The 16162-nt window shown below is 36.8% G+C and overlaps 2 protein-coding genes across 6 annotated transcripts in view; one reads left to right on the top strand and one right to left on the bottom strand.

Moving 5' to 3' along the window:
- Positions 1-13075, top strand: LOC111866819 (DTW domain-containing protein 1). The gene is made up of 5 exons (XM_023856110.2): positions 1-216; positions 303-443; positions 1230-1291; positions 5661-5797; positions 7849-13075. Exons 1-5 carry the CDS (start codon positions 28-30, stop codon positions 8346-8348), a joined length of 1029 nt encoding a protein of 342 aa, XP_023711878.1. The 5' UTR covers positions 1-27; the 3' UTR covers positions 8349-13075.
- LOC111866818 (FERM, ARHGEF and pleckstrin domain-containing protein 2) overlaps positions 10890-16162 on the bottom strand; it is a 169863-nt gene continuing 164590 nt past the window's right edge. For all 5 annotated transcript variants that reach the window (XM_033752420.1, XM_023856107.2, XM_023856109.2 and 2 more), the window contains one exon: positions 10890-16086. In XM_033752420.1, the coding sequence (XP_033608311.1) occupies positions 15999-16086 (88 nt within the window). In that variant the 3' untranslated portion in view covers positions 10890-15998. The remainder of the gene's footprint in view (positions 16087-16162) is intronic.

The raw sequence follows: 16162 nt of genomic DNA, 5'->3' as shown, positions 1-16162 counted from the left end.
TGCTAAGTTGGCAGGCTTGAAATAATCATGGAGGGAAGAGTGAACAGATGTGAGGGAGATGATCCTTTCAAGGACTTGAAAATCGAAAATTGGGAGATTTTGGAAGACATCAGTGAGAGGCAGCTCTGTACGAAGTGTAATAAATCGAGAAAATATTTTTGTTATAATTGTTGTATCCCAGTACAAAATTTACAAGGTCACGTTCCTAAAGTTAAGGTTAGAGTTGTTTTGTTTTGGAGTTTGAATTGTGAAAAATCTAGCATCTTGTGTTGCAAGGTATTTACGATATTGTTCTATTACAGTTACCCATTACGATAGACATTATTAAACATTCACGGGAAATAGATGGGAAGAGTACTGCAATCCATGCTGCAGTTCTTGCACCGGATGATGTCAACATCTACACCTATCCATGTATACCAGATTATGGATCAGATGAGAGGGTAATTTGTCAGCATTTTAGCATTTAATTCACATCATTTGTATACGGGTTTTACGTTTACTTATTTGGCCACCGTGTAGTTGGCGTAAAACAGTTGAAAAGGTAAGGTAAAGTTCCTGTGCTTAACATATTAAACATTGCGCCATGAAGACGTATGGGGGAGTGAATATGTAGATCAACGTATTCGTGACCTCGGAGCTAGTTGGAGGTTAGTGGTCAGCTCCCCCCCCCCATCCCCCTCTTTACCCACTGGATAGGAGGCTGGGTGGCCCCCAGAACCGGTCTGGATGACATTGAGAGAAAAATCTTGCCCCTACCGTGACTTTAACCCTGACCCCTTCGCCATCTTGCCCGTATACCGACTCCACAGTTGAAAAGGTACTGAGAATTTATTAGTATTAATTTCTAAAATGTAAGAGAAACTCAAACTAAGGTAGTTAATCCAGATGTGAATTTTTGCTTGCCAGCTGATCCTTGTCATGTGAAACCATGATCACTTCAATTCTAGTCCTGTCATATATAATATTATTCTTGACATGTCCAATTGTATTCAATTCACTTCAATTATGGATGAAAATAAAGTTGAAAGTTAATCATTATCTTAATTTCAACACTGCATGACAGTACATTAAGTAACTAAGGATAAATTAATAAGTAATAAATATTTTGTTGAAAGCTTCAGATTAGTTATAATTTAATCAAATATATGGTGTTTTTGTTAATATTTCTTAAAGCCAAAAGGTCAGCCATTTTATATAACTTTGATAAAATGTTGCTTTGTTTTTAGGTAGTGTTGGTTTTCCCTGGAAAAGATGCTATAACTGTGGAAAATCTGTTTGATTCACAGTGGTAAGTTTAAATAAAAGTTACCAAGCAGTCAGGATTCAGGAAGATCTAAAGACCATAATTGCACCATTCTCCTTATGCCACTGGCAGCTTTGTATTTTGAACTGTGGCTTCCTTGCTGCATTCTTCAGTCCAGAAGCAAGAAGAAAGGACTCCTTTCCCAAGGATAAAGTTTGTTTCTCTAAGTTCTCTCCCCCTCATCCAGCAGCATATTTCATGATTCCATCTGGATAGCTTCAGTATATGCATTGAAGCCAATCACTTCTGTCAGAACACGGTACAAGTTCAAAAGTCTTCTGTAACAGCGAGCATTCGCGTTACTCAGAACATCTGAATTCCTAACTGTATTAATCTTTTCACCAGCATACAATGTGATCAGAACATGGAGTACAAGTTTATCTTCATATAGGCTGCAATTCAGACTGTATTATGCTATTGTTCTTGTGTACCTGGTTAACTTTTTTTTTGTATCTCCATGTATTTGTACAATCAGTCCATTATGGGCTATAAGTACATCTTATGTGAAACTTAATCTATAGCTTAAATACTAAGTGAGAACATGTCGGGGAGAGTAATGCTCCAGTGAGCATTCTCTACGGATCTATTTCGGGTGTGACTTTGTTATTTTGTGTATTGCATTTATATGAAGCGCGTCGTTAGGTCGTTTGGTTTATGCCTTTTCAGTCTTCTGGGCTCATCTGCATCGTTTAGTAGTGTGGTTGCCAGTTCATTTGGATGTGCCATTATCTTGTGTTTGTATTTACGGCTGATGTTTGTGGTATCTTTCCGTACTGTGGATATGCCTAAATTGGCGTGTGGTAGTCTGTTTGGGATGTACCACGGTGCATTGACTATAGCGCGAAGTACTTTGTTTTGAAACCTCTGTAACATTTCTATATTGGATGTACTTGCAGTTCCCCATAATGGTGCGCCGTAAGTCCAAATAGGCTTCAGTATTGTCTTGTAAACTAGGAGTTTATTTTCGGTAGACAGTTCTGACTTCCTGCCAATTAGCCAATGCATCTGACTAAATCTGATGTCCAGTTGTTTTCTTTTGGCGAGAATATGTGTGCGCCAGGTCAACCGCCGGTCCAGGTGAAGACGTAGGTATTTGATGGATTCCTCTTGTGGTATGCGTGTTCCGTTTAATAGTACCGGAGGGCAGGTTCCGTGTCTCAGAGCGAAGGTGATGTGCATGGATTTGGTTTTGTTGGCCTTAATTCTCCATCGTTGTAGCCATTCTTCGAATTGGTCTAGGTGTGTTTCCAGTATCTGGGATGCTTCAGTAGGGTTCTCGTGAGACGTTAGCATTGTTGTGTCATTGGCATAGGTGGCAAGCATTGTTTGTCTGGTTTCTGGCAAGTCAGCCGTATATATGGAATATAACATAGGCCCTAGGATACTGCCCTGCGGAACTCTGGATAAGACAAGGTATAAGTCAGTATAGGTTTCGTCGTATCTGGTTAACTGAATAATAAAGTGTAGTTACCAGTAAGTTTGGTCTAAGGAAACCCAGAAAAAAAACTACATATGTCTATATGTTATTAAAACTCAGTCATTGTGACATAGATTGCTGTCATGCTTGATTGGCAGAATAATTTCTGGAGCAAACTGTATATTAAACAGCACACTTGCACTGTGAGTGTTGCAGTTCACTACAGTTACTGCACTGTAATTATCCTGAGAGTGTGGATTTATTACACTGTCCCAATTTACAATCCAAGGAGCATAGTAAACTGAGGTTAAAATACAATTATTGAGTTCTTGGACAATTATCCATCATTATGTCTTTTTACTTAAAACAACATTTCAGAGACACAACTATCTCACATAATCACATAATTTTGATAGTACTTGATTTTATAGACACTGGTTATGAAATAATGCATGGCTATAGGTGCTACACTTCATGCGTGTGGAGTTTCTTAATGTTTGTCTTAACTCACACTGATGGTTTATGTTGTGTCAGTGTTGGTGTCTGGTGATAGGGATTAGCACTATGCACTGGGCCCATCTGAGAAGACTTTCACCTGAAGATGGATACAGAATCCAGTCTTTGAAATGTTGTGTTTTAAATAAAAGAATGGGGGATGGATGTCCAGAAACTCAGTAATTGTATTATCACATGATGGAGTGATTATACATAGGGTCTGGATTGGTAATCAGATTCACTGAACTCTTACAACTCACAACTACAAGTAAGGAGTATGCTCTCATTTTCTTACACACTTCACCAATCACTATAGGACACACTAGATCTCAGTCAGTTATGGTCTTCACTAGCTGTGGCTTGGTAGTGGCAGACATTCCCCTTCCTCTGGGTTCCCCAAACTGTCCCTGGCCACAGCAACTTAACCCCAGCAGTTATCTAACTGCCACTGGTCAGTTGGTTAAACTGCTGGTGGCCTTTGCCAGCACAGTCATTCCTGCCTTCAGTCTCCTTGAGATCCATGACCAAGATTTTTTTATTCTCTTCTTGACATGTACATATCTTGAAATGGGGCCTACTCTTTGAAGAAGTAGGGGTCATTCTTTCTATATAGGTGCTATGTCTGTTGCACCATAGTTTCAGCATGAGTGTATCCACCACAGTTTTAAATGCAATTCCACAAAAGGAGTACAGTGACTGTTTTCGAAAACTTTTCAATCAATTCCAGCTATGTATTGATTTAGGAGACTATTTTGAATAAAGAGAGTGAAATTTTGAAAATAATTCATGTCTTATATTTTTAATGAACACAGTCCTAACAGAACCTGGACATACTGTGTATGTAGCTACTCTGAAACTGAGTTAGTCAGCTGAATGGTCATGAGCTTGATTGCCGCCAAGTTTAAGCCTCATATACTTCCTATGCCTGGCTTCTCCTTGTCCAGCACCATGTACCTTTGGATTTACATGATTTAGGATTACTTCTGCCTTTGTCCTGCATAATTTAGTTATAAAGTCATACACATAAGGAATTTTGAAAGCCACACGCAATTCTCGAACTGGTATGCACCTGTCAAGATTTCCAGTAGCGCAGAGGCACTCTTGCAGGTGCTGCAGTTTCAAGAGGTGTGTGTCCGCTGTATACTCCCAGGTGGAACAGGCATAAGTCATAACTGACCTAATCAGAGCTTTGTAAAGCATAAATTTAATATTTATATTTAAACACCCACTTTTGAATAGAGAACGTTCGTGCTTAAGGCCTTGGTTAGTCCTTTCAGTAAGGTGTCTCCATGTCATCATCCTGTTGAAAGTGACGTCAAGATATGTTACATTATTTATGAAAGGAATGCCTCATCCAGTTAGTTGTAGCATGTTGTCAGGGACTATGCTTTCTGGAGAAATGGATCACCTGAGTTTTCTCTTCATTAATCTTTTATATTTTAGCGCTCACACCATGAATTCACTGCAGTAAGGCCACACTGCAGTTTGCAGAGAACATGATGGTCTTGTATGTTGCATAAATACAGGTATCGTCCGCGAACAGAGCAAAATAAATTCCAGGTGCTGCAGGGGCATCATTTATATATAGACTGCACAGTATTGGGGCAAAGACAGTATGAACCAATGCTGATATTTTTCTTGGCACAGAAAATTTGCTTTCTACCAGGAATTTAAATTTTTTGTCAGTGATGAAAGAAGCAAGTATATTAATGAGATTTGTCAAAAATTCTGACAATTTATATAGCAGGCCAGAGTGCCACATTGTGCTGAAGGCTTTCGCAATATCCAAGAAACAAAGCTGCCATCAACATATCACTATTGAAGTTTAGGGCAATGTGATCCGCCAGCCTCACACACTGAAGTGACATACTGTGATCTGCTCAAACGCCAAACTGACTTGCATTTAGTAAGTTTCTCTCCTTGGTGTGTTTTTGGATTATTCATAAAATCAGTTTCTCAAATAGGCTAACAGGTCCTGCTTATAACATCTTGGCAAGGACCATGCAGAAGACACCGTTCCTCTCTTGCATTGCAATTGTTGCTTAGCAAAAGCATGATGTATTCCACTGTTCCCACTGGCATGGACTGTGCAGACAACACCATTCCTCTGTTGTTTATGGAATGCTGCTTAGTAGTGGCCAGCTGTTATAACCCCACAATTCTTGTTTTGAGTGAATATACCATAGTATTAATACAAGTATACTGTCGTCACTAGGTTAAAATGCTGATTCTTGTGTCAAAGATCCTATGTCTGAGGAGAGCTTAATGAGTGGAGAATTTTTCATGCCTTTCTCGTCCCTCACCTCAATGTTGGTTTGAGTTCACACTAACTGTAGACTGCATCTAGAGCAATCATCATCTTCATCCACTGTGAAACTAAAAAGTTAAAAAGACATCACACCCACAGGAATTATCAGTAGATCCCTTTAATGTTTATTTCAGGGATATGCGAGTTGGTAGTGCTGAACCAAGAGCCAAGAAATTAAATATAGGTACAAAATTCCCAGTTACTAAGGCTGTATTTATTGACAGCACATGGAACCAAAGCCGTGGCATCTACAAAGATCAGCGTGTGAGAGGTATGAAGTTATTTAACAGAGGCTATTATTACTGATATGCTATTCACGGTGAATTTGCAGGTGCCACTAGTGCACCCAGCCTTTCAGTCAATAAGTGATCGTAATGCCTAACATATTTTGGCCAGTTATGGTCATCTTCGCCAGTCACGGTAGCCGAGTGGTCTAAGGCGTGCACTGTCTTCGCTTGCTCGGAAGCCGGGATCGTGGGTTCGAATCCCACTCAGGGCATGGATATTTGTGTGCGTTTTTCTGCGTTTGTCTACAGGTAGAGGCCTTGCGACGAGCTGATCACTCGCCCAAGGAGTCCTACCGTATGTGTAAGATCTAGTAAACCGAAGTGAAACGGAGAGTTTCATGGAGGTAGGCCTAGGCCCAAATTGGGGCTGTAGTGCCACCGGAAATGGTCATCTTCAGGGGCATCCAGGTAATTATAAAAGGAACAATCACATTTGTGTTACATATTTAGAACCTGTTCAAGAGATCTACACTAAAACTAATGCTGACCTTTAATAATGTAGTAATACAGAATGAGAGCATATAAATGCAGATTTGTTTATATTTTGTATTTTTAGTTCTTTTTTTAGCATTCACTTGACTGTATTTTGCACCATGTCCTTTCTGGTGTTGAGATGTCAGCTCAGTGCCACCAAAACATTCAGAACTCTTCCAAAGGACAGAACACTAAAGACAGTTAAACAGGCATAAAGACTGAAAAATATGAGCACAGGAAATATATATTATTTTCACAAGACTCATCTGGATCTTTGTGTCAGTGTTGGAGATCTGGCATTCTGTAGTTAAGGAATGAAAATAATACAGGNTAAGATTTGAGGCTTTCACGGCGGTGACTATGAAGAAAGCAGTCTTCTGGGATTTGGCACTGTGTATATGTGGTGTTAACCGACGTTTCGGAGGAACGTATCGCCTCCATCTTCAGGGTCTCTTCGCTTGTGGATTTCTTATATTTTTCTTCTACCCTGAAGATGGAGGCGATACGTTCCTCCGAAACGTCGGTTAACACCACATATACACAGTGCCAAATCCCAGAAGACTGCTTTCTTCATAGTCACCGCCGTGAAAGCCTCAAATCTTAAATATTAAAATAGTTTATTGTGAACTGAACTTGCTTAAGATAGGCAGGCTTTTGTGATGAAAGGTAAAAAAGGTAAAGTCCCTGTGCTTAACTAATTAAGCGCTACACCCGAAGGCATATGGGGGTGTGGATGTAGAGATCCACATTCTCTTGATCTCGGCACTAGCCGGAGGTGAGTGGTCACCTTCACTCCCCAGCCACTTTACCCCTGGGGAAAGATCCCCTGGTATCCACTGGATAGGAGGTTGGGTGAAACCCAGAGCCAGTGTGGACATGTAGAAGAGAAAATTCTTGACCCTGCCAGGACTCGAACTCTGGCCCCCTTATCATCCAGACTGTAGCTAGTTGCTGTACTGACTACACTGTCTCATCTCCTGTGGCTTTTGTGATATGATTTGAAAATGAATCCAAGAGGTAGAATGATCATGTTTCACCAGTTGGTAATAACAGGTGTCAAGTGGGTGAAAGAGATCAAGTGGCTAGTTTCCATATAAATAGACTTGAAAGGATTCTGATGATGGTTTATGCTGTACAGAATTAATGGGCTTACTTTGGACTCTATCCATTGTGGTTTTTTGTCTTATATACAGGGTGTCCCAGGAGGAATGTGCCAAACTTCGGGAGGGTGTTCCTTATGTTAAAGTATGCCGATATAACCCAAAACACCTATGTCCAAAGTTGAACGGTTACGGAGATAATGGCCCGAGAAAAGTGTGGTCTTCTTGCAGGTCCACGCACTGTGGACAGTCAGCTGTGNACCAGACGATGGACAGAGTCCAAAATAAGCCTAATGCTTCTGTACAGTTTCCATATAGTTTCTTTACTGAATCTTGGATGTGTTTCCCCTCCACATGAATGTCCAGCTTGCTGCAAAACAATTTCTTTCTGTAATATCAATAAGAACAGTTGTGGTAGATAAATACTTCACATCAGTTTTACATTATCTGTTTGTGTGTAGATCTGCCATGCATAATGCTGCAGTCTCGTATTTCCCAATTTTGGAGACATCAAAATGGAAGCCCACGTTGGTATCTGGCCACTATAGAGGCAATACACCAGTTCCTTGTGGAGCTCCACACAGTAGCATGGAACAGAAACGGCAGTCACCACCATGCTGAAACCCTGGCAGTGCAAGCAAGCAAACAAAAGGTTCCTACATGTGTTCAGCCTTCTAACAATGAAGAAGTTCCAGGTAGAAACAGCAAACCAGATACCAGTGCTATAGACAAGATTAATGGTGTGTGTGGAACAAGTTTGGAGGGTGGGATTATGGTGCAGAGTAGTGATCTTGGATGCCTAGAGAATGAACACAGTAAAGTTAATTCCAATTCTGAATGTATTGGACCTTACAAAGGGGAGTATGACAACCTGCTATTCTTCTTCTGTTACATGTATAGCAAGATACATAAACTCTATAAACATGAGGACTTGCGTGCATACAAGCGACCATTAAAATAAATTTTTGTGAATATTTTAATAAGGAATATTCAGTATTTTACATTTACCTGAATGGCTTCATCATTGTGCATGTGACTGTTTCCTCCTCATATCCTGTTTCACCACTTATAACTGTCCTAACATACCTTCACATTTGGCAGCACCACATATATTGTTGGTACTGCATTATTATTAAAATCATTTCAGAAGTGTTTGTCTTCACATCTCTTCAGCTCCATAAGTTAATAGTACTTGACCAAGCAATATGTTATTACAGGCTTGATCCCCAGCCATAGAACTTGGGTGGAATCAAATGACAGAAATTTACTTTTAGCTGAATTGGTTCTCTAGAATGAAATGGTTATGTAGTTATGGATACTATGTACGAAGTGTAAACTGTTTCATAAATAAATGAGATAAAATTCTGTTCATGTTTTCTTTCACTGTTGTTCTCATGTTTTTTCTGAATGTGTGCACAAGGCTCACTGGAAAAGTTTAAGATGCAGGGTTAGGCTGGAAGAGCTGGGAGACAGGGATGTATTAAGTACAACTCCATGTCACTGTACTGATCCCACACAACAGCTCACCAGTTGAGTGTCACTGGCAGTTTAAGCATTCCATGAGTGTTTTCCATCAATTCCATTCAGGCCTCAAAAGATGTTGCAAGATGGGAGAATATATGTTGTGTGGAAATCATAAATGAAGATTCATGATTAACATAACAGATGCATACTACATTTCATTAGATGACTATGTGTTAAAGAGTCAGAGGAACATCAGAATGCAGAACAACTGGTTGGATGTGTTCTGCAAGTGCAATGCAGAATTAGCACTGCACAAGCCAGATCCTATGAGCTTGTCCAGATCCACTCCTTTTAGCAGAACCATACTTGAAGAATTTTTTGGTAACTATCAGTCTGTTCTGAAGAGAGACAATTTTCAGTATGGAACACTGACAAGACAGTAATGACAACCACACACAAAAAACCTAAAATACCTGCACAGAAAAATGAAAAATTGAAGATACTGAGAAAGATTTTCTTTTGGTTCAGAGCAAGGGTAAAAAGATGAGTCACTCTGATACACTAGTGATTTTTGCCAGTACCACATACTGTGAGGTTAATACTTCTGTTGGAAAACTAAGAGGAAGGTGACTCAGATGAGTTTTCCGGTTCATTTCTGTCCTTTTAACATGGGCTAACATACTGATGACGAACTATTTTACAAGTACATAGAGTGTTGGATGTGAGTGTAAGTTAAAGAAAACTTGGTTTTCCAATTTTATTTCTCTTATGATGAACTTGAAATGTTTTAAGACATAAGTTAACAAACGCTTTTTTCTTCCACTTTTTATGGTTATAATTAGCATAATTTGAGCATATTTCAACTGTATAGTGATACATCAGACTGTAGATAAAGTTTGTTAACCGAGGCTCTCAAATGATATTGGTTAAAGTGCTCCAGTGAGTATGCTATTTACCAAGTTAGATTTAAAATAAAATTTTCTAACCTGAAACACAAAGTCATGATATTATTCCACCATTTAATGTAACTTAGATGTCATGCAATGGAAACAGTTTTCCTTCTAAGTTTTTGATAGTGTCTCTAGATGCATATGGCTTATGAACCTATGAGCAAATGACATACAATGAAAAGCCATCACATTACTACTTCATTTAAGTTGGTCAACTACTGAAAAAGTTCATTAAGATAAATACCTAATGGTAATACAGTGATGGCCAGAATATTTTAAGTATCTATAAAGCTAAGAAAAATTAATACTAAAATCTGTCCTGAGGTAGAACATCTTCCCTCACTTGTTTGGTGATAATATAAATAAATACATTTATGTTATGTAATCAGACAGTACTCAATAATTACTTAGTACACACCACAAATGTGAGGATGTTGTAATGGAGTTACACTCCACTACAGCTTTTTCTGAGACGAAGTTTTTTCCTTATTTTTGCAGATTTGACTAAATATTATGTTTGAAAAATAACACAGGTGCTGATAATATACAAACAAGAACTGTAGAGAGAAGTATTTCTATATTTTGAAAGCTGATTTTTAGGACATAATTACCTTATTACAACTTCCATCAACAGGACTTCATATCCTAACCACTAGATGTTCAAAATCCAAATCCTTACCTGTGCACTTCAGCCTCAAGACCAGCAACAGCAGTTTTGAGAAGCTACGATGAAGGGAAGGTATCATACACAGAATATTTCTGTCCCATGCTCTGAAATGTGGGTGACAAAAAGATAAATTTTAATATTTACAAATCAGTAACACTATCTTATTGACTAAAATCATGCTTTTATTATATTAGAGAACTATATCTAATCAATATTTCATAACAAATTAACAAAGGCTTTTAAGTGGGTCAAAAATGGTTACTGACTAAATATTTGCTTTGCCTTTACTGACACTGAAATTAAGTTTTAAGAACCTTACAATCACATGTATTTTACCTGCATATATGTTAGCTTTATGTGAACTAAATCTTCATTATAAAAAGAGATAAGAGATCATATCTCTGCATGGTTCAAGTGCTTATTATCCTCATATAGATGTAAAAATAACAAAGAACAATCACTATAAGCACAATAATGTAAATGTGATGCTTTAAGTGCATGCACAATTCTTATACATGAATTAATAAAATTTAAAACTGTAGTCTGTAACAACAAATAGCAGTATATGTAATTAAAATTATTACAAAGTTTTGCCACACATTCATATTTCTCATGTGATGTAAAAATTTAATTACATTTAGTATAATCCCTTGTGCCTTGTTTAACAAAAATAATGTTTAGTAAATAACAGCTACCATATTTTTCGTCAGTTCATCTTAAAAATGTAAAGAGAATATACAATATATACATATTTTGATGTATTTTCCAAAGTTCTTTGCAGAATATGAAAGTTGTTATAAAAAGCACATAACAGCTAAATAGTATTAGCAGAAATGAGTAAAAACAATGTTTTGAGAAAAATGCAATGTACTTGCATGAATGTGAGCAACTGTTTATTATATAACGATGTTATAAAAGTAGAAAGCTGGACAAGTAATAACAAAAAAAAAATACTGAAGGATGAAGTATGCAAGACTGGCAATGATTTTAGGTGAAGATAATTATACTCCAACAATTTTCCATCAATTCAGTTTCTTTCATCACCCAGAATGTTAAAATAGCACTTCTGTGCATTATCATTTCCATACTGAGCTCAAAGATACAAAAATCTGCATTCACTGTGTGGCTGTTCAGGGCTGTATAGCTATTCTAGAACAATGTAAACCATTATTCATTGCACAAATGGTATTTTTAAAACCAAATCATTCATTCATCTTCTCCAAATCATATACAGACAGGAACACTTATCAAGGCATAGATCCATTCAGATAACAGATACTGTGCATTTGATGTTAACCTTCTCAGTTGGTACACTGTCATTAACTAACCAAGTGGCATAAATAGTTCACATATTTTTGCACAAGATGGTGTTTACTCACACAATGGCAGGAAGAAATTGTATGATAAAAGTCATATGTCAACTGCCAACTGAATGCAACACTTTCATCTACCAATATGTCACTCTGAAGGTGGATCTTTTCTCTCTGTTGACAGCACTCAGTGTGGCAAAACAGTTGATGTTACCTTTGTGTTGAATGTGATCCCTGCCATGATAAGTGATCATTCTCCCCTTGTTTATATATATACATACACACACACATATATATATATATATATATTCCTATAAATTTTAACTTGACAGCTCTTCAGATGCTACTACAGTATAATTCCACCATATGCTGTATCAGGTATTTAAAGTCAAATTCTAAGCAATTACTTTATTTATTAAATTTTTTTTCTTCTGATAGATGGATCTGAACCATAAGAGTAATGTTACCAGTATTTACACTACTGGTATGGTAACTGGTCTACTACAATTTAAATTTTATTTTACTATGCCCCATCCAGAATAGGGTGGAAATTACTGCTAGAGTAATACTGTATAAAGTGCCAGTAACTGTAAGCCTGTATAGCAAACAAGTATCACATATACAGCTCACATTTTAAAATTCTTATCACACTGTATTAATTATTAAAAATTTCATACTAAAAATAACAAAGACATAAGTACATAATTTGTGTGCAGTATTATATGATATGTTACTCATTTCTTATCATGTGGAAGTATTTTGTGCAAATGGTACTGAAACTGCTATTAACTGATAAAGTGCTTCTTGAGTACTGAGTTAATCAACACTGTTAGCAAAGATATTACTTCAATTTATTGCTCGTTCAATTAGCTGTAATCTTTCTTCTTCTGCATCCAAAGAAATGGGGAATCTACTTTCTGCATTAGCTGTTGTTGATTCTGACTTAAGCTACAATACCTAAGATTCTCTTGAATGTCTAAGGTATGTTATGTTTAAGTTATAGTTGAACATTCATACAGTACACACACTATTATCAGCATGCAAGTTATCCACCTTGTAATATAATCTAGAACTTTCAGAACTCCCATTACTGATCATAGCTTCTCATGATGATTTGAGTGTTGCTCATTACATCTATTTCAGCAGTATGTATCAGTGATACTTCAAAGCAATTTGCAGTGTACTGTCCATTTTCTAACCCTATTGCAACTTTCTGTTTTATCACAACACTGTCTTACATCCTGGCCTACTAGCACTGAATATAGGTCACTTTCCTCTGTTAGATATTTCTGACCAATAGCACAATCAGTAAGCAATAATATGCAAGATGAATGCAGCATGAATGATGGGTATTCCCAGATTATTGGATTATCCATTGTTTTTAATTATCCACACTGCTTCTTCCCTCCATTACCATAGATAACTGAGTCGCTGTATTGAATTCTCTCTTAGGGTATTAAAAGGAAATGAACTACCATTAACAAGCTGTCAACTTGAAAAAAAAACTGTCATAACTTAACATTTGAAATGAAATAAACTTACCTTTCAGTTGTTGACATTATTCCTACAACACAAGAGCAGACCATCTAAGTAAAAACTAAACATAACTGTCATATAATTTTATATACGAGAAATAAATAGTTTCTTATATCATTCTGCTATCAGTGCACAAATACAATGTTAACTGTTTCTGAATGGGCGTTTATCTCTTACTGTAGACTTTCCTCTGAGAAGTAATTAAATTATCTTGACACAAAGACTGATCTGTTACATATAAATATTAACAAAAATGAAGTAAGAATTTTGGATTCAAATACTGCCCACTTAGAAAAAAAAAATATTTTGTACAATTAATGCTAAATAATGAAAGGTCTGCAGAAATGGATTTAGACAGTAAGTTATGACACTGGTGCTGATTCAGATATTAGTTTAAGTGACAGCAGAACATTTAGTGATTGTTGCTCTGTTCAGTGTTCAGATTTGTTACATCTTTCACATTTTTTCCCAAAGTTCTAACTCAGTTACATTTAACAACTGTTGATAAAAGTTATTTAACTTATTAAGCAATACAGTGTGCTCAAATACCAACGGGAGTGTAACTGATTTTCTTGTATACTAAATGTACCTGCTAAATAACTGCACATTTCTAGGTCGTTATTTGTATATAAATGATGCACAGTTCAACAGTGATTAGTATACTGCAATACCAACAGAAGATGTATCTGAACCCTATAATGGATACTGCAATGAAGAACTATATGTTTGGGAATAAGATGTTCCCATTTGCATTTGGAAACTGATACTTATCTAGCTTACTGAAGATACTGACAAATACATTTTAACTGAATACTTCTACTGAAGTTAAGGCACTGATGCACGGAGTTCAGGGATCAATGTGTGTAGCTCAAAGATCAAATGTTTTCTGATCAGACTGTCCCACATCCCCCGCTATATGCAGTACCCTCCTCCGCATGGTCCATCTTCCCACCCCATAATGATAGCCCACATAACTGGTTTCAAGAGTAGCCTCCTAAAGTGTACCAGCTTCTCCTTCACTACCACTTCCCACTACCCTGGAAACATATCCCCCTTTCACCATCATATCACACCGGCTATATCGCCAGAACTTTTTACTATTGATATGAGTTTATTGCTGTAATAGCTTGTCCTAGGTATATGATTCCAAAATTTGTGATTCAAAACACATGATCTGTAACAACTTTTACCTTTTTATAGTTCTGTATTTGGTCAAATAACAAATTTCTCCTATGGTGTGGAACGTTTCTGGACATTCTGTATATTAAGAATGCTGCAAATATGATACTGTTGGGATACAATTCTCAACACAGAAAATTTCTTAACTCAGTAAAATATAATTTTATGCAAACAGAGGACCATATAAATTTACTGCATGTGAAATACTAACATGGGATTTTTTTTATATGAGACTTTAAAGGCACGAGAGAGGGAGAGAGACACTTTGCAAAAAGACAGAATTTCTGGCAACATGCACTTAAATAAGCTGGCAGTCTCTCAGATCAACTGCTGCTTTTCAATGCATCCAGAAGTTCTTCTCACTGACATTCTGAGAATCCAGTGAGCAGTATTAAGCATGCTACTCTGATAAGAATAGGAAACTACTTGAAATTTAACCTATTCTGACTCTCAAAAATACATGCCTTGGTGAAAGAACATCTATGACTACTTCAGGTTTCTTAATAAAACACGTAAGCAATATAATTAAAAATATGAGTATGTTTTATGTCTTTTAATAATTATTCTACACAAGAGGTAGTTTGTGATGTTCCATGATGTCTGACAATGCAAGGACTATTATAAAGTGATCAGTCTACAATGTCCTGCATTATTTCTGTTTTCTCAAAATTGGAAGAGCCACTTACTCTGCACACACAACATACTAATTTACTGAACACCATGATGTAGCCATTACTGTTCCTTCTTCATATTCAGCTTATACACAGAATAAACCTAGTTTTCTTCAGCCCTTTTGAAGAAATATAAAGGCAGCAACTAGCCACCATCTCCAACTGTGAATAGGAAAAAAATATAGGACTTCATCCACGAAACATACTAATACTATAGGTGTCGCATATTAAATTTAGAAGCATAAACCTACTTTGCCATATGTAATTTTGTTCTGAACAAGAAACTTTGTCTGTACAACACTTTCTACATATAATTCTGTGCCTGAAACAGCGATATAAAACAGAAAACTTCAAGCAATAAGGCTCAGTTCATGTCCCTCCAAACCTTACCAATGCTTTGGCTCGCTATAAAATGAAATATCATGGTAATTCATGATACCATCATAACCACTATTTTATATATTAGAACACAGAAAGTGTTCTGTGGATGTCATACATACAAATTCACTCTACATCCTGTCTTGCTTTTAGCATATGCATGTAGGGTACTTCAAATTCATTACAAACCAAATTTGGTTACTTCACACATAAAATGAGAATTATTATACAAATGACTGCATATCTTTCCCATCTTTACTGGCAACCATAAAAATCTACTGGTTAATTTAAAACACACTTGGTAAGAGGTGTTTGAATATAAACAGAATACAGCAACACTTGGAAGTAGCATACTTCATGAAGTATGTGGAAGATGGGGTGAATTTCAAATCAATATTTTTGCAAGAATGGAATTACCAACATTCTGCACTGTTATGTGAGGGAAGTACTGAATACCTAGTTGTCTTCCAACACACTTTCTTTCCTACTGAATAACCGTAAACGACCAGAATGTTGCGTAGCACTGCTGATAACTTCCATCCACCTGCAAGGACAAAATGTCATTTCTAAGCACCCTTTCTACATAGTTCATTATATTCACTTATATAACTATAATGTAA

This window comes from Cryptotermes secundus, unplaced genomic scaffold, assembly GCF_002891405.2.
Source record: "Cryptotermes secundus unplaced genomic scaffold, Csec_1.0 scaffold446, whole genome shotgun sequence".
In the NCBI taxonomy this organism is placed as follows: Eukaryota; Metazoa; Arthropoda; class Insecta; order Blattodea; family Kalotermitidae; genus Cryptotermes; species Cryptotermes secundus.
Note: the sequence above shows the minus strand (reverse complement) of the source record. Positions and strands in the feature narration are given on the sequence as shown.